Source organism: Sarcophilus harrisii, chromosome 1 (genome assembly GCF_902635505.1).
Source record: "Sarcophilus harrisii chromosome 1, mSarHar1.11, whole genome shotgun sequence".
Classification (NCBI taxonomy): domain Eukaryota; kingdom Metazoa; phylum Chordata; class Mammalia; order Dasyuromorphia; family Dasyuridae; genus Sarcophilus; species Sarcophilus harrisii.
In genome coordinates, this window is record NC_045426.1 from 620,234,345 (window position 1) to 620,261,203 (window position 26,859).

Sequence of the window (26,859 nt, forward strand, 5' to 3'; positions counted from 1 at the left end):
CTATAAAAGGATCTTAAGAAAGAATGATAAGCCACTCTGGTATCTTTGCCAGGAAAACTCTAAATAGGGTCACAAAATGTCAGATGTGACTGAACAATGATTGAACAACAAGCTATGTGCAAGGTATTTTTCCAAGAAGTGAGAATACAGAGACAAAACAAATTCTGATACTTGTCCTCCAAAAGTTTTACAATCTGGTTTCCTGTATAATAGGATTTTGACCTACTTTATCAATCACCCAGCTCAAATCCTTTATTTTACAGACAAAAAAGTGGCTTCTTGAAGGCTATGACAGCAAAGTACAAAGTCCTGGCACATCCTGCCAAGCCAGAAAAGCTTGAAAGGTAGGCCCAGCTTTGAGTCTTGTTACTTAAAAATCAGCCTGGGTCAGCAAAGTATGATAAAACTAAAAGGTTATCTTTTAAGTTAGAAATCTTTAGACCAAGGATATAAACAGACACTTCTCAGATGAAGAAATTGAAACTATTTCTAGCCATATGAAAAGATGCTGCAACTCATTATTAACCAGAGAAATGCAAATTAAGACAACTCTGAGATACCACTACACACCTGTCAGACTGGCTAGAATGACAGGGAAAGATAATGTGGAATGCTGGAGGGGATGTGGGAAAACAGGGACACGAATACATTGTTGGTGGAATTGTGAATACATCCAACCATTCTGGAGAGCAATTTGGAACTATGCTCAAAAAGCTATCAAACTATGTATACCCTTTGATCCAGCAGTGCTACTACTGGGCTTATATCCCAAAGAGATTTTAAAGAAGGGAAAGGGATCTGTATGTGCACAAATGTTTGTGGCAGCCCTCTTTATAGTGGTCAGAAACTGGAAAGTAAGTAGATGCCCATCAATTGGAAAATGGCTGAATAAATTGTGGTATATGAATATATTGGAATATTATTGTTCTGTAAGAAATGACCAACAGTATATTTCAGAAAGGTCTGGAGAGACTTACATGAACTGATGCTGAGTGAAATGAGCAGGACCAGGAGATCTTTATATACTTCATCAACAATACCATATGATGATCAATTCTGATGGACCTGGCCATCCTCAGCATTGAGATGAACCAAACCAGTTCCAATGGAGCAGTAATGATCTGAACCAGCTATACCTAGCGAAAGAACTCTGGGAGATAACTAAGAACCATTACATTGAATTCCCAATCCCTATATTTTTGCCTGCCTGCATTTTTGATTTCCTTCACAAACTAATTGTACAATATTTCAGAGTCCGATTCTTTTTGTACAGCTTTTGTACAGCAAAACAATGGCTTAGACATGTATACTTATTTTGTATTTAATTTATACTTTAATATATTTAACATATATTGGTCATCCTGCTATCTAGGAGATGGGGTGGGAGGAAGGAGGGGAAAAATTGGAACAAAAAGTCTGGCAATTGTCAATGTTGTAAAATTACCCATGCATATAACTTGTAAATAAAAAGCTATTAAATTTAAAAAAAAAATCTTTAGACCAGACCACAGTCACTCACCAACCTAGTGACTATAGAATGGAGAAACTTCTATCTTCACAGTGAACAAAGTTGCCACCATTCCAAGAAGATGAAATTAATAATAACTAATATTTATATAACACTTTAAAGTTTATAAAAAAACTACTTTACATATGTTGGTAAATTTGATCCTAAGAACTTTGTGAACTATTATTATTATTTCTTTTTTAATAGATGAGGAAACAGGGTAGTAAACATTAAATATCTTGTTCAGATCACACAAATAGTAGATACCTGAGGCAGGATTTGAATCCAGGTTTTCCTAACTATAAACCCTGTACTCTATCCACCTCACTATGCTGCCTATCTTAAAAGTATTATTATAATGTAAGTTAATATTAAGAAATTTGGCATTTTAGCTTGAAAGTCCAGACCTCCAGAATTGGAAAATATATTTGTTTTCCTCGAAAAGGAGACCGAGTCTGGCTCAATTTAGTTCATAGAGAATTTATTAAGTACCTTCTATGTGAATATCACTGAGATGAGAACAGTTAAGACATGAGTGAAAAGAAGATACAATCCTTGCCCTTGAAGGGATAAGAAGTTTGTCAAGAACATGGACAATGTAGTCACATCATTTCCAAAATGAAACACAGCACAAGAAAATAAGATATTAGTGCTACAATGCTGTGACAGCTAGGTGGTGCAGTAAAAACTTTCTGAGTTCAAATCTAGTCTCAGGCATTTAATCCTGTTTGCCTTAATTTGAAATGGTAGATCACTCCAATAACTTTTAACATAGAGAGTCAGTCATGACTGTAAACTACTACTCTGTATTGTGTGTGAGTGCATGTATTTGTGTGTGTATGTATGTATGAGAGACAGAGAGAGTCAGAGCCAGAGACACGGAGAAGCAGAGAGAGACAGAGAGACACACAGACAGACACACACACAACAGAGACAGAGAATTCCAACGTTGATAGATTGTCTCATAAGGTAGTTAAATAAGTCCCTGATTACTGAAGGTCTTTAAGAATCCTAGGATAGGAGCAACTAGGTCAAATCTGGTCTCGGACACTTACTAGTTCCTAGCTGTGTGACCCTGGGCATTTGCTCCAGGAGAAAAAAGTGTCCCAAGATGACCACTTACTAATGTTGTACAAGGAATTATAAATTTACAAGGTAAACCTTATTCTCTTCCACCTCAGTCTATAACTGTGATAGATATTTACATATTTCCTTTAGGTATAATAATTCACCTTGTAAACTAATTTTATATATGTAATCTAATTTAATCTTTATAAAACCATTAAGAGGTAAACATAGAAGTTCAGAAGGATTAACTATTCATCCACTGTCAAAACATAAATGGAAGAGGCAGACCTTGAAGCTAAGACTTGTGATTTTCCCCACTACATCACAATGTCTCTATCCCAGGGATTTACTAGTAGATGTTTAACAACCAGCTCTGAAAACTCACAACACATTTTTAAAAGTTTATTCTACATTACCAAAATTTTCATCACTTTTTAAGACCATTCAATTAAACACACACAATAAATCAAGCTCTGATTTGTAGTGTTTGTCATTCATACATCATTATCTTCTTCCAGTCTTCAACTATGTCATATTATATCATAACACTGGCCATTCTACTTCATACTTCTCTATGATGGTTAGACAGTAAAAATTACAATAAAAAATTTCCCTTTAAGATTGTTATTCCAAGTTTTCTGCATTCTCTTTGTAAACCTTTTACAAATTATTTGTCTGTCCAGAAGAATTTAACATAAACCTCTTTAGCTGAATCTTTATTAGATCTTTATTCTCTGGAAACCAGATTTCTCTGGATTTACCCATCAGTTCAGAGGTGCCTGCTCTTCGGTAGGCCACTGACATCTGCTGTAATCTCTCAGCTGCTCACTTGCCTTTGACATTTTGAGAAACAGCAGGCTGGGATTTTTCTGTGGCTTTCTTAAATTTTAATTTGTCATTATTAATTTATTATGTAGTCAAAGTGGCATTTCTATGGTGCTTTGGAGCACAACTCATTTTTTTTTCCTCACAACAATTCTGTGAGATATATAATATGAGTATTTTACAGAGAGGAAAATTGAGGCACAAAGCTGTCCAAATCAAATTCTATGTCTGGTCCACTTCCTAATTTATTACACCACACTATACTATGGTAAGTGAGAAAATTCTTGACTTTATCTTCCCATATAATATGAGATATAATAAAGATTTTGGTCTTCATTTGACTTCTTGTCAATTTATTTCAAGAAATACTTATTATTCCCCTACTTTTTATAAAGACACTGAAGAGTAAGTGAAATTAAAAAAAAATGAAAAAAATGAGAATGAAGATTATATTTTAGTAGAAGTACCCAAGTTATTATAATAGGCATTTTAGTTAGGTTCAGTACATAAAGGAGGTTAAAAAGAACAGTACCTTACACAAAGTAAGCATTTAATGATTGACAACTGTTTTATTGAACAATTGAATTCTTTTCAGTATTTGATGTACTGGGAAGAGCATTGGAAAATTTAAACAGTTCTTCTAGAGCCTGAGGAAACTTTGTTCCAATTTTCACTTTTTCATCTTACAACTTGTTGTAGCCTTGAGCAGCTGGGTGGTATAGAGGAATAGAGTGCTGGATCTATAGCCAGTAAATACTGAGTTCAAATGTGACTTCAGATATCTTCTAGCTGTGTGAACCTAGGCAAGTCACTTCAATTTGTTTGCCTTAGTATCCTCATTTGTAAAATGAGTTGGGGAAGGAAATGATAACCATTGCATTATCTTTGTCAAGAAAATCCCAAATGAGGTCATGTACGATTCAAAATGTCCGAATACCAATCTTGGACAAGTTATTATCTTCTTTGGTACTTGGTCACATTTGTTAAAAAAAAAAAAAAAAGGGAGGGGGACTAAATTAGGTAAACTCTTATTTTCTTGCTAGCTTTAAGTTTACAATTTTATTAATTCAATTCAGCAAGCATTTAATAAAGAAATGATTCTATCTCATTCAGAATATGGGAAAGAAATGGAGAAGGGAGGTTTTAGGGAGGTGATAGCAACTACATTGTGCCTTGATGCAAAAGAGGGACACCAAAAAGCAAGAAGTTTTGGGGGAATTTATTCCAGAAATGGAGAAGGGAATGTGAAAATGCAGAGCCAAAAGATGACAAGATGGATCCAGTTTGCCTTAAACAGAGTGTAAAGAGAAATAACATGAATTATGTGAGATAAAGAGTTTGCTTTTCATTCAGCCAACTTATAGGAAAGTCTTGAAGGTTTTTAAGTAGTTAGCATTTATAAAACTCTTCAATGTTTGCAAATAATTTTGCAAAAATCATCTCATTTTATCATCATAACAACATGGAAAGTAAGTGGGTTTATTATTGTTGTTGTTGCTATTCCCATTTAATAGATAAGGAAATTAGGTGGATAGAGCTTAGGTAACTAACTTATCCAGAGTCACAGTTGTATATCTGAGGAAGAGTTTGAAATAATGTCTTTCTGATTTCAAGTCCTGTTCTGCATTTACTTGTTTACCAACTGACTCGGTATAAGTCCATGTAAACAATGAAAGTTGCACATTAGGAAAATTAGTTTAAAAGTAGCAGTATGAAGTAAAAGAGTGGAAAGGACAGAAAGAAACAGAGGTGGGAGCACCATTTAGGAAACTATTAAAATTAGTTGAGGGATGATGATGAGGTGGGGCAAGGTGACTGAAAAGGAGAGGTAAATGTGAGTGAGATTGTGAAAATTGATTCTGGTTCTGGAGTGAGCAGAGACCAAATTGACTAAATAATTAAAGTGGTCTAAAAGTGGAATGGGGCTGCCTTGAGAAATAATGATTTCCCTATCATTAGAGAGCTTTTGACAGAAATTGATGGCCTCTGATCAGGAATGTATTAGAATTATTAGAAAGTATTAGAACTTTTAGAATGTATTACAATTTTTCTCAGAATCAGAATAGATTTCATTATTATTATAAATTATTATATCAACATCATACATGATAAAATTGCCATCTCATTACTTCCCACTGCATGATAATCAATTGAAGTCACTTCTCCATTTATTCCAACTGCTAAGTACAGTCTCCTTACTCTTTCTTCCTTCTTTCCTAGCTTCCTTCCTTCCTTCCTTGGCAATGGTGATTAAGTGACTTGCCCATTGTCACATAGCTAGACAATGTTGTGCCTGAAATCAAATTTGAATTCAAACCCTTCTGAATAGAGAACTAGTACTCTATCCAGTACTCTAGCAATCTAGGTAGCCTTTTCCCCTTACTCTTCAAAAAATTCCATTTAACAGTACTTTATTTTTTCCAATTACATGTAAAGATAGATTTCAACAGTTGCTTTTATTAGATTTTGATTTCCATTTTTTTTTCCTTTTCCCTTCTTCCCCTTCCCACTCCCCAAGAATATAAGTAATTTGATATGTTATATATGTGTATAATCATATTAAACATATTTCCCTATTAAACATGTGAAAGAAAAGGGGAAAAAATGAGAAAGGAAAAAAATAACAAGAACAAAAAATAGTGAAAATAGCATGCTTCATTCTGTATTCAGACTCCACAGTTTTTTCTCTGCATGTGGATAACATTTTCTACCATGACTCCTTTGGAATCATCTTGGATCATTGTTTTGCTAAAAAGAGTTGTCTATCAAAAATGATCATCATATAATGCTGCTGTTACTGTGTGCAATGCTTTCCTGGTTCTATTCACTTCACTAAGCATCAGTTCATATGTCTTTCCAGGTTTTTCTCAACATTTCTGCCTATTCATCATTTCTTCTAGAACAATAGTATTCCATTCCATTATATAATACAATTTATTCAATCATTTCCCAATTGAAGAGCATCCCCTCAGTTTTTAATTCTTTGGCACCACTGCAAAAGGAGCATTTTTGTACATGTGGGTTCTTTTCCCTTATTTAACGATCTAACCCCTACTCTTGTCCAGACTATCTTGCATTTATGTGTATCATTATATAGGAATATATTGTTACTCCTAATAGAATTTAAGATTATTAAAAGCAGAGATTGTTTCATTTTGAACTTTTTAGACTCCTAACATTTAGCATAATGGTGGACTCATATTTCTTAATAAATGATTATCATTCACCAATGATGTTAATAAATGTCAGGCAAAAAATACCCATAAATATATATCAGAAGTTCAATTTGGACATGTCCTTCATACATGCTATCTCTCAATGAATGAAAGTGATTCACCACCTATATAACTTAACATTATGCTATATATAATAATTATAATAAATGCTTATCAAATAAATGTGGTAATAAAATATTAATTTCATCTTATATCATAGAGGAAAATCACTAAAACTAGATGAAAGGGAAGGGCAAAACTTCTCTCACATTACATGTCAAATATTTTCTCCTTAACTCTAAACCTGCCATTGTAAAAATGTTTGTTTCCTGCAATAATTTTTTAAAAATTTTTATTATTTTTTTCAGTAATTGCCCAAGGAAATAATTGAGATAATTTAGCACTTTTCTTTTCTTCCAAGTTGTTTTACAGTTACAACCCATGTCATGATTGTTATTTCTGATAAGAAGTAATTAAGATTCTGGTTGTATTTTCTATGGTGTATGACATATGGTATATGGCATATGATACATGATATATTAAAGGAAACTTTAGGTAACATGATCCCAATCCCCTCATTTTAAAAATGAGAAAATTAGGGGCAGCTAACTGGTACAGTGGATAGAGCACCAGCCCTGAAGTCAGGAGGACCTGAGTTCAAATCTGGTCTCTTAACACTTCCTAGCTATGTGACTCTAGACAAGTCACTTAACCCCAATCATCTCAGAAAAAAAAAAAAAGAGCGAGAAAAGAGAAAATTAAATAATTGAGAAGAAGTAAATTGCTCAAGGTTGATAGGATTAATAAATGATGAGGCTTAAATTTGAATCCTAGTCTTCTGACTTGAAAACCATTTCTCTTTCTCTTCTTCCTCCAGTATTGTCTACACTGTTATATTCAAAGGGTCACGTTACTAGTATTACCTATGAGAACAAGAGTCCTGGATATTTTGTTTAACCACTCTTCAGAATTGGGGAATACTAGGGAGTTAACTATGATTTTGGTTTTATTTTGCTCTTGTTCTTTTCTGCTGTTTCAGTATTTTTTTCTCTAAAAGAGACTGTCATGAGGAAAATGCTCTAGAAATAGTATCTAGGGGTTCGGGGTGGGGTGAGAGATTCCTAGATGTAGCAGAAGTTGTAGTATTTTCCTTTTCCACTACAAATTTATCCTCTACAAAAATAAATATGCAACTGAAAATATCATTTCATAGGATGGTGTTACACTAGAATTGCCTAATAGACCATTGGGAATCATGAGATGCCCAGACATGAAGGTGATGAAAAACATGTGTTTTCTGTGTCTCAGTTCTCTCCTTGAAATCTCATGAAAAGGTTGAAAATCCTACACAAAGCATTCAGGGTACATCACATCCTGACACAGAGTATCAGAAGCAGATTAATAAATTATAACTACAGTATCCTTTCTTCTACTTGGCCAGGATCCCACAAAAACACTGATATACTCTCTTGGCATTTTTTCTTTTATAGTGTTCAAAGTATACTGGGAATAGAGATGAATAAACTTGTATTAAGCACCTACTATATGCCAGGAACTGTGCTAGATGGTGAAAATACAATAAGAAAAATAGTCTAGGTATATGTTTTTGTGTGATCTGTGTACATATACAGCGTGTTTCAAAAGTCTTTGTTTACTTAGCTATTTAAGGTCAAAATGACACTATGAATTTTGGGACATTATATATATATATGTGTGTGTGTGTGTGTGTGTGTTTGTGTGTATGTGATGTGTCTACATCTCTCCCCACATACTCATACACACACATGCACATGCATGTGCATTCTTATATGTGTGCACATGTATATATGTACTATATACTATATATGTGTATAGATACATTCATAGACCTTGTGTATAATCCATATGCACATGATGTCTCAAAATTCTTGGTGCAATTTTAAATTCTACACAAACACATTTTTGGGACGAAGATGAGTTTATGAAATTGGAATGTTTAGCTTAAAGAATACTTGAGGGAATAATGATAGTTGCATTCAAGTATCTGAAAGACAATCACAGGGAAGAAAGAATAAACTGCTCTGTTTGGACACAGAGGTCAGAAATATGATTAATGGATAGAAGATGAACTAAGTTCAGTTTAAATTTGATGTAAGAAAATCTTTTCTTATAATCAGAGCTAGATAAAAGTAGAATGATTTGCTTCTCAAAGTACTGAATTGTCTTTCATTTGAGGTATTCAAGGAAATGGCTTTTTCATAGAGATAATTCCTTTTCATGCATGGGTAGACTTCCACATGCACTGTGATCTCTTTTAATTCTAAATTTCTGGGATTCCACATTTAATTGATATAGGAAATCTTTTACACAAACATGGGACTACTTTTTAAAATCATCTTTTTCTTTAAAGTTTTCCCCTTGAGGGCTATTCTAGTAAATAGTAATAGTAAATAGTAAAAATATAATGAGGTTTCATGCCTGTTTGCTCCCAAGGTCTTTGATATCCATGCAGCAAAAATCTGTAAGCTTGACTTAATTATTTCTAATGCTAGATATTATAAAGTCCACTTATCATCTGCTAACCAGGTGAATTCCTCTGTGTCCTGGATAAAATGAAGTTGTATTGTCTGAAGTTGCAGTTGAATTCTTCCTGGCTCACTGTTCTTTTTAAACTAGAGCACAAGATGAGGGATGTCCTCTACCAAAGAGGAGAAGTATCTTTATCTTCCATTTGGTTTCTCACAGAATTGCCCAGGTCACTGTCATACATCTTGCTCAGGTTAACATATGGGTGGGGTTTGAACTCAGATTTTCTTAATACCAAAGTCATTTATCTATCTACAATACCATGCTGTTTTATCTGATCCACTACTATGGTAACTCTTCACAATTTACTGTGAGGAAACACATTTTGACAGTGATGTGAAGAAATCTAATTTTGTTACTGATATGAAAAAGGCACACATTACTGGAAATATTGTCAGAGGACCGATCTGTGTACATTCAGAGAGGATCATCACCAGAAAACTGATCGCCACATGATGAATATTTTGGCCCTGAAAATCCATTCAACAAAAATGCAAATTTGTCCTTAGTCCTTTGTGACTTTCTTCTCATTTCTTTAAATAAAACTAGAAGCTGTAAAAAAACTTGTAGCAAAAGGGAACGATAGCTTGCAAGATCTCATCAGAGCTTACTGAGTTGATTTTATTTTGTGTCCAAGGATAACAAGAAGGATCATTCCAGGGGTTCAGTGGGTTTTGTCAAGGTCTTGCTGCAACTCCAACTAAAGCTTGATTTGTACACATGGACGTAGAATGTAGAAGCAGCCCAAAGGTAGTGGTTATAGACTGGCAATAAATAGATGTAAAATGGAACAAGGATTACAATAGAATAATCTCATAGTTCTATAATAATTAATGACAGTGGAATCACCAAACTGAACTTTTAACATTTTTTCAATGCTTGTACTTTTTTGAGAAAGTTCTAAAGGCACTCATGAAAATTAAAGAAATGTTGATTCTAATCAACTGGAAACAGAGAGAGGAAAATCATACTGGAAAAGATAACTGTAAAGGTCCCTTGTGACTAAGTTTCAAGACATTTTAAAGATTTCAAAAGAAACAATAGTAGATAATATTTTTTTTAGCAAGCCAGGTGACTAAAAATCCATTAGAAACCACTGACCTACATACTTGCTTCTTCATCTCTATTAAAAAAAAACTATTTGAAAATTATTATATATATATATAAAGAGTATTCTTGAGTACTGTACCAGAAGAAAATAGTCAGTGATTATCATAACTTCATAGAATAATTCATTCAGAAATATACAGAATTTGAAACCTCATTTTGTTTTTTATTTGTTAATTTAAAATGACAGTAGAGCAAAACACATTTTTATTTATTAACGTTTTTATTTTACTCAAAACATTTCAAATATTTCTATAGAAAGTTCTAGAAGATATTTTAAGCATCTTCACATATTAATGTTCAGGTAAAAGTTTTTGCATTGCTAATGTGTAATGTCTTAATATATTATACTTTATGCTTTTTAATCTACTACAAGGTATTTTTGTATATCAATAATAACTTAGTCTTTTTTTTTCACACTGCAAGGTTTTCTTGGTTTTGAAACCAAGTAGTTTCAGAGGAATTGTGATGAGAAGTGAATGTTATAAATGTGGACTCAGGAATACAGAGTATCAGATTTTGAAGTACAGTTAGGTACTGATTAGTGTGAAAAATTAATCCCTTTAAGAATGTCACATTATTTGAATTTACATTACATTTTTCCATTGTCCTGGAAAAGTTACTAAATTCTATATAATCAACACTTAGAAGACTATGAATGTAAATAAATGTGAAGAATTCATTGTATTTATTATTCATACTAATTAGGACCTAACTGTACATCTTGACCATATCATGGCTGAAGCACTGCAGTACTGCAGGAGTGCCAGTCATGAGAATGGAAACTATTAAGATCCTTGAGAAACTCTCCAAGTTAAGTCTTTGTAACATGGCCAACACTGTGATTTCATTCAGCAAGGCACTTGCTGAGAAGCCAAGTGGAACATGCTGACTATATAATTCATCATAAAGGTGATAGTTACTGGGCATTGTTGCAATGGCTCTCCAGCTTGACCAAAATATATTAGACTTAGACCATCTATTTCATAAAAGGAAAGGGAAGGGATTTTCTATAAAGTCTCTTCTCCAATAAGCTGTTTTTTATGTATATCTAAAGATCATACAGAATTTCTTGATATTAACAAATATAAAGACAACTTTAAGAATCATCAGATAGCATCAACATGCAAGAATGGAGCCTTGAACTTGGAGTAAGAAATAAACTTCAGTTTGTCTTTGGATACTTATTAAGTCCTATGTACCTAGCTTGAGTGAACATCAATTTCCTCATCTGCCAAGTAAGAATTGTAAGTATCCATCTCACAGGATTCTTGTGAAGGTTAAATGAGACAGTATAGGTAAGGTCCTTTGTAAATCTTAAAATATTATGGAAATGCTACATTTTTATCATTAATATTAATTCAGAGATAATATAGGGAGTGAAATGTTACAAATATTTTGTATTCAGTCTTGGTGGAAGGGGGAAGATGATGTTCTTTAGATGTTTCTATTTGTGGATGACACTGCATGGATTTTTATTTTCCTGGAAACTGAAGACCTCCTCAATGAGATCCCTAAGCATTCAAAAAGACTAGCCCAGTAATCTTCATGGGAAAAATCAAGTATAATATATATTCATGTATTTCAGCCTATGGAAGAAAAGTAAATGAAAAGCCCATTAAGATAACCCATTCATATTCTCTCTGTCTCTCTGTCTCTGTCCCTGTCTCTGTCTCTGTCTCTCTCTCTCTTTCTCTCTCTCTCCCCCCATCTGTTTCTCTGTCACTGTCTGTCTGTCTTTCTCTTTCTCTCTCTTTCTGTCTGTTTGTCTGTCTCTGTGTCACTTAATCACACCCATATACCCCCACATACCTTGAACAAGTCTGCAGAGGAACAATAAGCTGAACTCACAATTGAATATGAAGAAAATAACAAGTTTAAATAGATATTTGTAAAATTTACCTAAATTTTAGATAAATATAATTAATTTTAAAATTAAAGTTAAATGAGCAGTATTTTTTTTTTATGGTCAAGCTTTTGATTTTAATTTTTAAAAGGCATTTCTTTTCTTTTTTTTTTTTCTTTTTTTTTTTTTTTAAATTTAATAGCCTTTTATTTACAGGATATATACATGGGTAACTTTACAGCATTAACAATTGCCAAACCTCTTGTTCCAATTTTTCACCTCTTACCCCCCCACCCCCTCCCCTAAATGGCAGGATGACCAGTAGATGTAATATATTAAAATATAACTTAGATACATAATAAGTATACATGACCAAAACATTATTTTGCTGTACAAAAAGAATCAGACTCTGAATTATTGTACAATTAGCTTGTGAAGGAAATCAAAAATGTAGGTGTGCATAAATATAGGGATTGGGAATTCAATGTAATGGTTTTTAGTCATCTCCCAGAGTTCTTTTTCTGGGTATAGCTGGTTCAGTTCATTACTGCTCCATTAGAAATGATTTGGTTGATCTTGTTGCTGAGGATGGCCTGATCCATCAGAACTGGTCATCATCTAGTATTGTTGTTGAAGTATATAATGATCTCCTGGTCCTAAATGAGCAGTATTTTTAATGATCCTGACTCATTCTCTGTTACTTAAATCCACTACTATTTCTTCCAAAAATATTACATAGCTTAGAATCCTAGATTCTCAAACAAATTAAATTTCAAATAAATTGAAATTTCAATTAAAAAAATAGACCAACTCATTACAGTATTCTTATGCCATTAAGAAGACTGCAGCTTATTAGCAACAATATTTTGGACATAAGAAGTGACAAAAATGTATGAAAAAATCAAATGAATATAAGGGCAATCAAAAGTTTCATTATTATCATTGTTTTAAACAATGTCACTCTATGACTTTAAAGTACCAAAAATTAACATTTCGTACAAATGTAGAATATGAAAAAAGGATTGTAAGTGAAACTTAAGTTCATAGTACTTCCTTTAACAATATATGAATATACTAAATTCAACATATTACTCTTAAAATTGTCCCATTTGCTTTTTTCCTTCTGAACTTCCTTCTCTTTTCTCCTATACTTATTTTTTAAATATTACAAATAACCATTATTATTTTTTGGCATTAGTAGTTTAAGCATTTCCTCACTTTAGCCCCTTCCTCACTGCAGTAAAAAAATGTCATAAATAAAGATAATCAAGAAAAAAACACAGTAATATAATGTTATAAATAGTCAAGGAAAAAAAATTAAATGTTACAAATAAACAGAGTAAAGGAAAACAAACCTTGACATTGGCCATATTTGAAAAGATATGTTTTGTCCTGCATCTTAAGTCTGTTATCACTTTCTCAGAGTACAGGTAACATAGTTTATGATAGATCTTGGGAGACAAAGGTGATGCAGAAAGATAAATATTGTTGAATATGTCCATTATATGTCGATATAATTAGTCATTTTATCAGATTGTTTCCCATATACAAGATTGAGAACTGTGAATTTTTGAGAAATCGTTTTAGTCAATTGAAAATAAACAGTTGTTTTTTAGTCAATAAGTACTAAGTAACTCATAGAAATGGATATTTTAATTCAGTTTAGAAATGGCTATCCTTAGAAATGGAATTAAAGACAGCTGGTGGTGCTGTGGATTCAAGTCTGGGCCTGGAGTCAGGAAGATTCATCTTTTTCAGTTCAAATCTGGCCTCTGACACTAGCTGGATGACTCCCTGGGCAAATAACTTAACCCACTTTGCCTCAGTTTCCTCATCTGTAAAATGTGCTGGAGAAGAAAATGGTGAATCATTCCAGTATCTTTGACAAGAAAACCCTAAATGAGATTAATTAGAGTCAGATATGACTGAAATGCTTAACAATAAAAGTAAGAATAGTTGGTAAAAAGTTTCTATCTTCCTGCCCAAAAAAAAATAGATAAATTCCTTGACATATATATACAGAAACTAGACAGAAGTGTGCTCTTTTAAAAGGGGATATGTGGTAAAAGGGGCACTCCTAAATAGAAGTCCTTCATTCCTATTTATGTGGGGTCAAAAATTCATCTTAATCTTTGTTCAGTTTATCTATAGATGGCAATTCATTCACTTGTTAGCTGCTGCTCTGACTAGAGCAGCATACTAGGATTGGGATGGAAATCCAGGAAGGCACAGATGCCTCAGACTATTTTAAGTTCCCCATATTGTCCTCCAAGAAGATCCAAGGCTAAAATTGAGACAACTCTCTGAAGCAGGAGTCTTGTTGTTGTGAAACTTCCCTTTCCCATTATTATTTTTCCTCTTAACCTCATCTTCTTTTCCCCAATTTTCTTTCCTATTGAATTATTCCAAATAATTTTTCGTGTTTGTTTAAAAGCATGTGTGTCAAACCTTATTTTGTCTCATTCCAATAAGAATTCACTTTCTTCACCTGATCTCATGTGATGAGGCAGCTTCATTCCTTTGCAAGGTTAACCTGTCTTCCTATTTAAGAAATCCCATTCCTTCTTATCTTCCCTAATTCCATCTTCAGTCTCTCCCTATTTCTGGAGCATTCATTGCCTACTATCCACTGATATCTCACCATCCTAAAAAACCTTCACTTGATGTTTCTGTTCTGGATAATTATAACCTTAAACCTCTTCCATCTTTCACAGCTAAATTCCTTGAAAAGTCTGTCTACGATAGAAATTCACTTTTTCTTCTCACTCTCTTCTAAACCTTTTATACTTTATCATTCCACCAAAACTATTCTCTCCATAGCTATCAATGATCTCTTAGGATTTGGATCCAATGACCTTTTCTCAATACTCATTTTTCTTTGTCTGCAGCTTCTTACAAGGGCTAATCACTTTCTCCTCCTTGATACTATCTTTTCTTAGATTTCTGGAAAAACATTCCCTGTAGTTTCCTCTTCCCATCTTTCCTCAAGTTTCCTTTCTAGATTCTTACCCAGATAATGTTCTTTAACTATTCTCTAATATTCTGAGTATGACTACAGCCAGACTATTCATTGCTTTTGATAGGGATTTCAGAAATGAGTGTTGTAGGTATTTGAACACTGGCACTTTTCTATGAGATGTCTCAGTTCATTTTTTCTTCAGCTTTAGGTGACTTTATATTCTTGAGGGGCTTTTGTCTTATTTGTTTGCCCTGATAATAGTTTTTGTGATGGGTTCCTGTGCACTTACTGTACACTTAAGGTTTAGTCTGGGAACAGTCCAGGAGTAGATGCATTCACGAATTATAGTTTCTCATTGGATTTTTTAAAATTATACTTTTGTCTGATTCTATCATTTGGATTTTTCCTATATTAGGTGTATGGGAGCTGGACTGTCAGCCTCTGTTCAAGTAGCCATCTCGACCTGAAACATTATTTATTAAATATTAAAAGTCTCTGAAAGGGCCCACACCATGTTGGATAGATCTTTTATGAAATATTACACAAATATATTGACAAGAATATCACATTATGAAAAGATGTGATTGTGCTGTCGGTCATTTAATAAACATAAATTAAGCACCTATTATTTTTCTAGGAACTATGATAATTAGAGATAAAACAGCAAAAGATTATGGGCTGGTACAAAATCAAGAAATGGCTATCTTTAGTGGGGGCGGTTTTGAGAGGTCTTCTTCACAATATCCTCCATTCAGGGAAGTCCTCAGAGCAGAGGATTCTGATGAAGGAGGAAGAGCAAGGCAAATTTGATCTTTTAAAAAATTTTTTTTCAATCTCTCTAATTATATATAAAGGCAAATTTAACATTCCTTTTTAAAATTTTGAGCTCCAAATTCTCTTTCTGCCTCCCTTCCTTCTCTCTATTGTGACGGCAAGCAAATTGATATAGGTTATACAAGTGCAGTCATGCAAAAGATTTCCACATTAGTCACATTGAAAAGAAACACACCATAGATTTAAAAAATGCCCATGAAAAATAAAAAAAGTCCTTTGATCTTCATTCAGATTTCATCAATTCTCTCTCTAAATGGGCAACATTTTTCATCCTAAGTCCTTTGAACTTGTCTTAGGTCATTGTCTTCATGATAATAGCTAAGTTGTTCATAGTTGATCATCATAAAACATTGGTGCTACTTTGTACAATGTTCTCCTTGTTCTGCTCACTTTACTCTTATCATATGAGCCTTTTTAGGTTTTTCTGAAAACATCTTGCTCATCATTTTGTGTAGTACAACTGTTCTGTAACAAGTGGCTACATTGCACAGAAAATGTTGCATATGACAGGGAATCAGAAAGACTTATCTTCCTGGGTTTAAATCCAGCCTTGGACACTTACTAGCTATGTGACCCTGGGCAAGTCACTTAACCCTATCTGCCTCAGTATTCTCATCTCGTAAAATGAACTAGAGAAGAAATAGCAAACCATTCTCATATCTTTGGCAAAAACAAAAACAAAACAAAAAAGCAAAACAAACAAACAAAAAACCCCTCCAAAATAGGATCATGTAGAGTCAGACATAGCTGAACAACAATCCCATCACAATCATATCCTACAGCTTATTTAACTATTCCTCAATTGAGACCTCCTTCTAATTTCCAGATTTTTGTCATAACAAAAAGAGCTGCTATATTTTTTTTTACATAAAGATCTTTTTTCCTTTTTCTTTGATCTTGTTGGCACACAGACCTACTAATTGTATCAGTGGATCAAAAGGAAATTGTGATTTTATAGTCTTTTGAACACAGTTCCAAATTATTCCCCAGAATAGCTGGATCTATTTGTAATTTCACCAATAGTGTATTAGTGTCCCAGTTTTTTTCAAATCTGTCAACATTTGTCATTTTCCTTTTCTATCATGTTAGCCAATATGATAGGTATGAGATGGTACCTCAACCTTGTTTTAATTTGTACTTCCCTAATAATAGTGATTTAGAAGGGCAATTTCATCTTGCAGAATGATGAGGTTTCTATGGGTCTGCTGAAAAAGTCCAAAGGAGTGGGAAATGAAGAAAAACTAATGGATAGAGTATTATTTTATGAGAACATGGATATACTGAATTTTCAAAGTGAATGGTCAAATTTAGCAGAAGTAGCAATTTTGGATTTAATTATTTAGTATACTGGGGAGTCAAAGTAAATCTTGGAATCAGAAAGAAGTAGCTTCAAATTCTGCCTCTAATATATAATAGTTAATGATAATAACCAAGTCTTTAAACCTTCATTGACTCAAGGAACTCTGGAAACTGTAAATGGTAAGTGATTTGCTAACTTTCATTATTAGAAGTTTTGTTAGTGGGAGTTCCAGCATTGAAAAAATCAAAGATATAAAGTTCTAAAAAAAAAAATCACAGATAACTCTACTCAAATTTGCTTCATCAACAGGAAGATTACCATGGATTGTAGAAGGCTATTTCTAAGTAAAGTGCAAGTTCTGAGAAGCTTTATATCAAGTTGCAAAAGCCCTGATAATGTGACATGATAAATTTTATGTTTGCCATCTCATTTGAGAAAAAGCCTTCCCAAGTTCATCATAAATACACATACACACACACATGCACATGTGCACAAGCTCACATACATTTATATATGCATATTGGTACCTAATCTAAGATTATCGATTTAGAACAATAATAGATTTTTTTTAAAAATCACAAAATTTCCTCAATGAGGAAACTGAGACTAAGGCAGGTTAAGAACTTTGATCAAGGTCCCACAAGGTAGTCACCATCAAAGATGGGACTTGAACCCTACCTCTTTAATTTTAAAGGCAATTCTCTTTCTACCATTGAAACTATCTCCCACCTATAGCATGCATGGAGAAGCTATGACACCAGAAAAGTGGTGTTGACATCTTCCCAAGTAAGTCAAAGATCTAAGTAAAAGAGGTGTGATTATAACATAATAGGATTCCTATCATTTCTTATACTTTCTGGGCATGAATTTTGTCAAAGGATTAGACTAAAGATCTCTAAGTCTCTTCCAGATTTGAAAATGAATAAGTATATGAACATTGAAATAAATAATAACAATAATAATATTAATATTAAGAAAAATAAGCTAGCTTTTGCATAGCACTTTGAAGTTTGCTAAGTGTTTTATAATTAAAATATAATTTTACCTTCATAACTACTCTGGTTTTACAATTGAGGAAACTGAGGAAGTCAGAGGTTAAGTAACATGGCTAGGATCAGATAGTTAGTAAGTGTCTGAAGCCAATTTGAACTCAAATATTCCTGACTTCAAATTCTAATTCCTTTGTTGCCTCATACTGAACTTCTTCCATCTTCCTCTTTAATCCTCTTAATCAAATTTTATTTCCATTTGAAAATCAAAAGTTTTTGGTGGCTCTTCCTTGAGAGATGCCTTCCTAACCTATGACAAATCTTTATCATGTGGGGAGAGATTTAATTTTTAGAAATAGTTAAATTTTCTGGTATATATAATATATGAACAAGTTAGGATATGTATGTTTGTGATTTCAACTAAAACAATATTAGTATTACTATAATATAAAGTAAAATGTACTTTTTAATTTGGTTCCATATATTACTCCAGAATATTAAAAACAAAAACACAGTTCCAGAAATGTTTTTAAGATGGCAATATTATAGTGGTAAGGATACTTTTTAACATGGATAAATGCTGATGTTTTTTATTTTGTTTTTGCTGTTTTGCAGAATCAGTCATATTTTATAATCCTAACTTCTATTGAAAAGAAAAATCATCAAAGAAAAAATTCCTAATGAGTTAAATCAATCCTTGAGTGAAAGGCTTGTGCTTGTGTAGCAGAGATACTATTTGGCCAGTCACTGAACTGCACTGAATCCAATATTTCCCCTGTCACTCACAAAGTAATATTTCTCCAATCAAGAATGGAAAGTCATCTCCCGAGAATGTCATAATAGGCTTCTGGGGATCATGAATGTGACCAAGTGCTCAGTGACCTTTCATAGCCTTCAACTTCCACATTAGAGCAACTTTGACATGACATAGGGGGCCAGTTGCTGCCCTTAGAGGGTAAGTCGAAAGATTAGAAATACATATACATTGCATTATCAATACAATGAGAGACCATGCTTTTTTCCTACCAAAATATAGGATTTTACATTTTGTTTTTACAAATATAGAAGCATAAGTAAGTGAAATGAGTATTCTAGAAATTTATAGTTTTGCCCCATCTTTATTATGTTAGGCAAATCCCTTCACCTTTCTGATCTCCTTTAGAGAGCTAACATTCCGTGTTCTAAGGCTCCTTTCATACCTAACATTCCATGTACTAAGGTTGCTTCCAGCTCTAATATTCAATTACTCAATAACTGAACCCTTGGTAAATCATGAAACACAATGGAGAATAAAACTCATGTCAGTTAAAATTAATTAGCAATGGCTGCATTTAAAAACCTGGAATTGTATTCATTTCTTTATTCATTCAACAAGCACCAATTATAGTCACTAAACTTAAGAAGCATATATTCAATCAGAAATAGATGGAGGTGGAAAGACTCTTGTAACAAAAGGAAGTCTTGGAGACAATTATTGAAACTTGAGTTGGTTTTCAGAGGAAGCTGGGGAAAACATTAAAGAATGGAGGTAAATATAATAGAGTAACTTTAATATATACTTTTCCCACTTGGTACCTGTCTCTGATTCTCCGTTTCTAGTCTCAGCCTTGCTTCCACGCATCTTCGGGTTTCCAGGAAAGCTTGACGTTGGGCTCTGTCTGACAGGTAGCTAATGAAGATTCCTGCTGTGTTCATGCACATGAACAAGACCGCCTGAGCCACTATCTGAAATAGAGGAATAAACATTATTCTGGTATGATGTTTTAAATAATATTTACCTTAAAGGAGAGAATGAAGGAGGGAGGGAGAGAAGGAGAGTGAGAAAGAGAGAGAGTGATTGAATTCCTTAAAGAGATTTAATGTAGTGATCCAAAGCTAAGAAACCTTTTAATATAGCTATGAAAATAAAACTGGCCCACTTTCAGGATGGAAACATGAGAAGAAATTTAATTTACTCTCTCTTCAAAATTATTTTTAGCTTTTTACTATAGTGTCTCCCAATTGTTGTTCTAAGATTAATACTTGTCAATATTATTACTCTGAATCTATGAATGGTTTATTCATATATAATTTATTTCAAGATCTACATTTTCTATATTTGATTATTAGTTTGTACAATACTTCATAGGGTCCGGAGTAGCCATGGACACATTTGGTAAACTACAATTGTAAATATGACCCCATAGTAGGCATGTGCCAGAGTCAACTCTCACTGGCTTGTGAGAATTCATAGTTGACTATTCAGTGTTACCTCCAAAATCAGAGAAGACCACAAACTATAAAATTATTTATAATTGTGTTGCCTATTCACTCCTAGAAATAGTATCTATTATTTTTGTGAACAATAACTCTGTGAGCTAGGCAGTGGAATTATTTCTAGCATTATTTCTAGTATTTCTAGACTTAAAATGATGGAGAAAATGTTAATAATCCAAGTTAAACTTAAAATTGTGTCATATGTATATATAAATATGTATATACATTTATATATAGCAGTAAATAGATATATGTATGCATTTGTATATTGTACAGAAATCTAGTTATTAAATATTAACTAGCATATCTCTGTCCCAGAGTCCCATAGTTGTAAATAAGTTAAAAATTATTCTCTCTTCCTATCTTTTTAATTATAATAACAGTAGTAGCAGCAGTAATATTTGTAATTGTAGTAATAGTGGTAGTGGTGGTTATAATAATAGTAATAATTCATATACTTGATTCTTTAAATTTTAAAGCCTTTTGAATACATTATTGTATTTAAGAGTCAATAATCTTATAAGCCTAGTAATGTTGTATTTTTGACTTCATTTTCAGATGAAGAAACTAAGATTTGGATAGATCAGATAGTTTGCCCATTTGCAGAGCAAGTAAGTGTCAGAAGCTTATACAGTTTGTCTTTTTGCTTTTCATCCCTTCTTCATAATTTCTTTCTCCCTTTCTTTCTCCCTCCATAATTTAGAACATTAGTTATAAAAATTAGTCTGATGAAAATAATAGCTTTAATTTATATAATACTTTCTATATTTCAAGAGTCTATGCTAACATGTTCAACATATTGGATAATTTGTTATCTAGGGGAGGGGGTGGAAGAAAGGAAGGAAAAAAATGGAATACAAGTTTTGCAAGAGTGAATATTGCAAAAAAATTTGAATGTATTTTGAAAATAAAAAGATATTATTAAAAAGCTTATGCTAAGCATTTTACAGATATTATCTCACTTGACTCTCACAACAAACTGGGGAGGTAAGTGTTATTATAGAGATGATGAAACTAAAGCAAAAAAGGGATAAGTGACCTAGGGAGAGACAGGTAAGAAATTTGAAGCAGAATTTGAACTTGAGTCTTTCTGATTTCATATCTAGTACTCTATCCATGGTGTCATCTAGCTGCCTATTTCTGGATAGTCTCCTTATTTATATGTTACTGTCTATTCACTCCTGTTTGGTTTTCTAAGAAATAATAATAACTATCATTTCTATGATTATTTAAAATTCAGATATCATTTTCTTGAGCAATAACCCTGTGATTTAGGCAGTAGAAATATTATTTCCATTTTACAGATGAGAAAACTGATACTTTGAAAAGTAAAGTTACTTGCTCAGTCATACAACAACTTAATGGCAGAACCTGGAATAGAACTTAGTTCCTCAGACTCCCAGAGAAAGAATCTTCCCAATGTCATGCTGCCTCTTGAGATGCCAGGCATGGCCTCCTCTTTGGATTCTGTCCCTTTCCTGTTATCATAATATACCACTTGATCTATAATACTTACATTTCCCCTTTTATATATTAATAACTTAATTATGAGCCTATTCTTATGGCATAACAACTTACACATCTGAATTCAAGTTTCATGAAAAACCTTCATCATAACAATCCCATAGAGGAAAGATTAGAAATATTATGATATATATTTGATAGATGAAGAAATTGAGACCCAGAGAGATTAATTTGTCTCAAATCCCACAGCTCTTAAGTGTTAGAGACAGTCTTCAAAATTAAGTCTCTGCTTAACCAAGATCAAATACTCTTTCTACTATGTTGCATTGTCTTTTTTGAGGTCATTTGTCAGATTTTTCATGGCTTATATTTCCTAGCATCAAACCTTGGACATATGGTAGATGTTTAATAAATATTGCTTCATTGACACTAAATATGAAAGTTCCATTCAGTTATGCAGGTCATTTGTCAGGTTTTTCATGGCTTATATTTCCTGACATCTAACCTTGGACATATTAAACCTTGGTGTTTAATAAATATTGTTTCGTTGACACTAAATATGAAAGTTCCATTCAGTTATGCAGATCTACATCAGTTCTGCTCTGCCTAGTACCTGGACCTATGTTAGTTACTACCAAAGAATAAAATATCCCTTAGGGAAAATTGTAAACCATTTGACTAGGTAGTAAATAACCCTAATTAATCAGTCAGTCAAGGAATACAAATTAAGTACTTACTATGTGCCTACTAAGTGCCTACTATGTAGCCTATTTTCTAAAGATGGGTTACCAAAAAGAACAACAAAATGGCAAAAGATAGTCATTTTTCAGGGCAGCTAGATGGTGCAATGGATAGAGCACTAGCCCTGAAGTCAGGAGGATCTGAGTTCAAATTTCGCCTCAGACACTTAACATTTCCTTTTCTCAAAGAGTCCACAGTCTAAGAGGGAGGCAACATACAAACTATGTACAGATAAGCTATATACAGGGCAAATTTGAAATAATCAATGGAGGGAAGGCACTAGAAATAAGGGAGCCACCATGATACCATCCCATTGGATCATAGGTCATTGTTATTTCTGGTGCATCCTTCTAGTGGTGGATGGTGCTTTCCTGAAGAATACTTTAGTGGTCACATAGTCCTAACTCCAACAGGAGCAAACAAGACAGTCACTATAGAGTAGATTCTAGGGCTCTCTGACCTTTGGAATGTTTATTGTTTGGCACATAGAGGAATTAGGCTTCATTTTTATATCCAAAAATCATCATTCTATTATTAATATTAATTACAATGATCCTCCTTTTACCCCTCCCCAATACAGTCCACATTGGAGTGGTTTTAGAAAGACTTATGATTTATTGTTGCTGGAGGTGGGAATTAATACAATTATTATGGAAAGCAAGTTGGAATTATTAAAATATAATGACTAAACACTCCATATGCTCTGATCCAAGGATTGCACTATGAAGTATATATTTGAAGAAAGTCACTGACAAAAGAAAGACTTTATATGCACTAAGATTATTGTTATAGTGCTTCTTTTCATGTTAGATAAGAATTGGAAATAAATACATGTCTACTGATTGCATAAGAGATAAATAAATTATAAATGAATGTAATTGAATGTTACTGTGCTATAAGAAATAGTGAACATGATAAAACAAAGAAGCATGGGAAGATTTGTGAGAAATGTTACAAGATAAAGTAAGCAGAGTCAGGAAAGAGCTATACATAATGACTAAAGAAGGGTAAATGGAAAGAACAAGAATCAGAAGATATTGCAAAACTATAAAGAACAAGCTCAGCCTTCCACCAAAAATAGAAGAAATCTCCTTTTACTCTTTTTTGAAGAAGTAGAGGTCTAAAGATTTGTGACATTGCACATAATTTCAAATGTGTGTATGTGTGTGTATTAGTTTTCCTAATTTTTTCCCTTCCTTTAAAAAATCAATTATAAGGGATGACTTTGGGGAGGGGTAAAAGGAGGATTAAAGAGAGAATATAAGTGACATAAAACATAAATACAAATGAAATTTAAAAAAATAAATTTCAATTTTGGCATGTAAATTATCTCACTGACACCAGTAATAAACTAATTGGGAAAAAGTTGAAACTTGAGGAAGTTAAAGTATTGATTTTTAGAATGGTCAGCTTTAGTTAAATTTGGACAATATAAACACACGTAATATCCATACCACACCCACACCCACATAAATGTATGGAGAAAGAGAAACAGACAGAGACAAAGAGAAATTGAGACAGAGAATATATAAGAATTGAAGACAAGAAAAAAGGAGAAAAAGAGTTAAGAATCAATCACTTGAATGTCTACTGAAACCATTCAAGCTCACTTATGAAAAAAAATATATTAGTAAAGTACAAGCACATGTTAAACACTAAGAGAAATAAAAAGGTACATAAGATAGAATCTCTAATTAAACTCAAGGGGCATTTAAGAAGTAGATTTAGGATCCAAAATATAGAAAACTATAAACTATATAGTTATATAGTTTTATATATATATAAATTATATAAACTAATCCAAGGAAATTAAGGTTGACAAGGAAAAGATATTAAGAGAACAAGAGAGGAGAATTGTTCTTTAAAAGCAAGGACTTGAAAGTATCTCATAGAATATAACAAAGGGGAGTCAAGTTTTTAAAATATCTTGGTGATTTTACTGAAGTAAATATCCATTTCAAAGAAGCAGGTCACAGCTCCTCCACACTTTAGTAAATGGTTTCATAAGTTGTTTTCCAAAATGTTATCACTCTCATAAGACCCTCCTTCTGATAAGAGCCTTCTCCAAATATAGCTAGACTTGTTCCTTGGATCATAGACACATATTTCAATGATTAAGCCCACATTCAAAGGTTTTACTGCTTTTCATAGTCAAATTATAACCAATAACTGACATTGCCCAGTGTCTAAAAACTTTCAAGTCACTTTAAATGTATTATAATACATTGAGATTCACAACATTTTGAGGTAGGTGCTATTATTGCTATTATTACCCATATTTTCCATAATCTGAATCTGAAAAAGATTTGATTAGGGTCACATAGCTAGTAAATATCTGACTAAAGGATTTGAACTCAGGTCTTTCTAATTTGACACCTATCAGAGTTTAAGCAGTGCTTTTAAGAAACTAGGTTATCACAGATGGAACATCAGGTTGAAAAGCAATGTGGGATTATAGAAAGTATTTTAGACTTGAAGTTGGGAAAATGAGATTCAGATCCCAGTTTTGTGTAACCAAGAGTAGATTATTTCAGTACTCTAGGTTTTATGTCCTTATTTATTTAAAAAAATATGACCAATGATATTTATGCTACCTAGTTTCTACCTATGCTACTTGCCCCCTAAGATTATCTTGATGAAATGACTAATCTTAATTATTAATCTTAAAATGCTATGTATGTTGTTATTATCAGGACATACTTATTGGTTGATTAAGGAAAAAAATACTTAAAATCTTCCCTAGCCCATGTGGTCATGTAAACCAATTCTTCTCTTATAGTGTTTTCCTGGTTCTCTTCCATGATGAAAGTATGACAAGGGGAAATGAATTAGTAACATAAAGATTATACTAACCAAATAGAAGATGCTTGTCAATACAGAGTACAGAGAAAGACAGAGAGAGAGAGAAAGAGACAGAAAGAGAAAGAGGCAAAGGCAGAGACAGAGAGGAAGGAATGAAGGGAATAAGGGAAAGAGGGAGGGAGGGAGGAAGGAATGAAGGGAATAAGGGAAAGAGGGAGGGAGGGAGGAAGGAAGACAGAACAATTCATATGGAAGAAAGTTTAAGGAGATGTCATTAGTTTCAGGTTACTTTTTTTTATCTCACCATTGAGACTATAAAATGAAAAGAGTGATACCCAATCACTGAGAAATATTACATAGTGGGCTTCTAGAAAATGGACTTTTATATTTAGCTAAATACTTGCTTGGGATATCTGTTTTCATTTACTGCCAGCTTTATTTCTATATAAATGATGAGCTATGCATTTTTAATTTTTTTTGTCTGTTATTAAGAATGCCACAGTGACAATCTAGGCTCAAAAATATCATTTAGTAGACATTTATCCTGATCCGCCAGCAAGTTTGTTCTCAGATAAATAATAAGGGATCTTTCAAAACAGAAGTTTCTTCAGTATTTAGAAACATAATACATAAGCTTGGAAATTGAGGACACTATCTGGTCCCATTCCATTTTACGGAGAAGGAAATTGAGGTACAGAAAAACAAAAAAAGTCACAGAGTTCATTAATAAGCTACCCATAATTAGTCCTTTGACTCCAATTTCATTGGGCTTTCTCATATTAGTAATTTATTTGGCAGTAAAAGTTTTAAAATTTTCTTTATATAGATCATCTCATTTGATCCTCAACAAATCTTCCTTATTTTACAGATAAGAAAAAAATTAGAATTAGAGATGGTAAGTCACATTTTTGTCTGAGATGCAATATGAATCTAGTTCTTCCTGACTTCCTATTCCATCACAGTTCACCATGTCATACAGCATTTAGTAAACTGACAGATCTCAGAACAATTTCAATGCACTAATCACTTTTTACATGAAATTCAGGACAATGAAATCCATGTCATCATCCAACCATAAAATTTTAACTCTTGGGATGTAATGAAATCTGTAGTTAGCAAAAAGTGCAGCAGTACTGTAAACCAGAGTTTATATGTCTGAATTTTGCAGTAGCATGTGGTTAAATGTCATCCAGATACTGCATTTAAAATCAAAGGATTTTGGTTTGAATTCAGATTTTACTATTTACAGCCTATGTGACTCTGAACAAGTGACTTCTCTATTCCTGGGCCTCAATTTCCTCATATGTAAGATGAGGAGATGGGATTGGGTTTTAGAATTAAAACTGGTCCAATCTCCTTATTTGAGAAAACTGGGAACTTT

General features: G+C 32.9%; 1 protein-coding gene across 2 annotated transcripts in view; it reads right to left on the reverse strand.

Moving 5' to 3' along the window:
* ADCY8 (adenylate cyclase 8) overlaps window positions 1-26,859 on the reverse strand; it is a 364,885-nt gene that overhangs the window by 257,683 nt on the left and 80,343 nt on the right. For both annotated transcript variants that reach the window (XM_031947205.1, XM_031947204.1), the window contains exon 2: window positions 19,791-19,940. In XM_031947205.1, coding sequence (XP_031803065.1) covers window positions 19,791-19,940 — 150 coding nt within the window. The remainder of the gene's footprint in view (window positions 1-19,790; window positions 19,941-26,859) is intronic.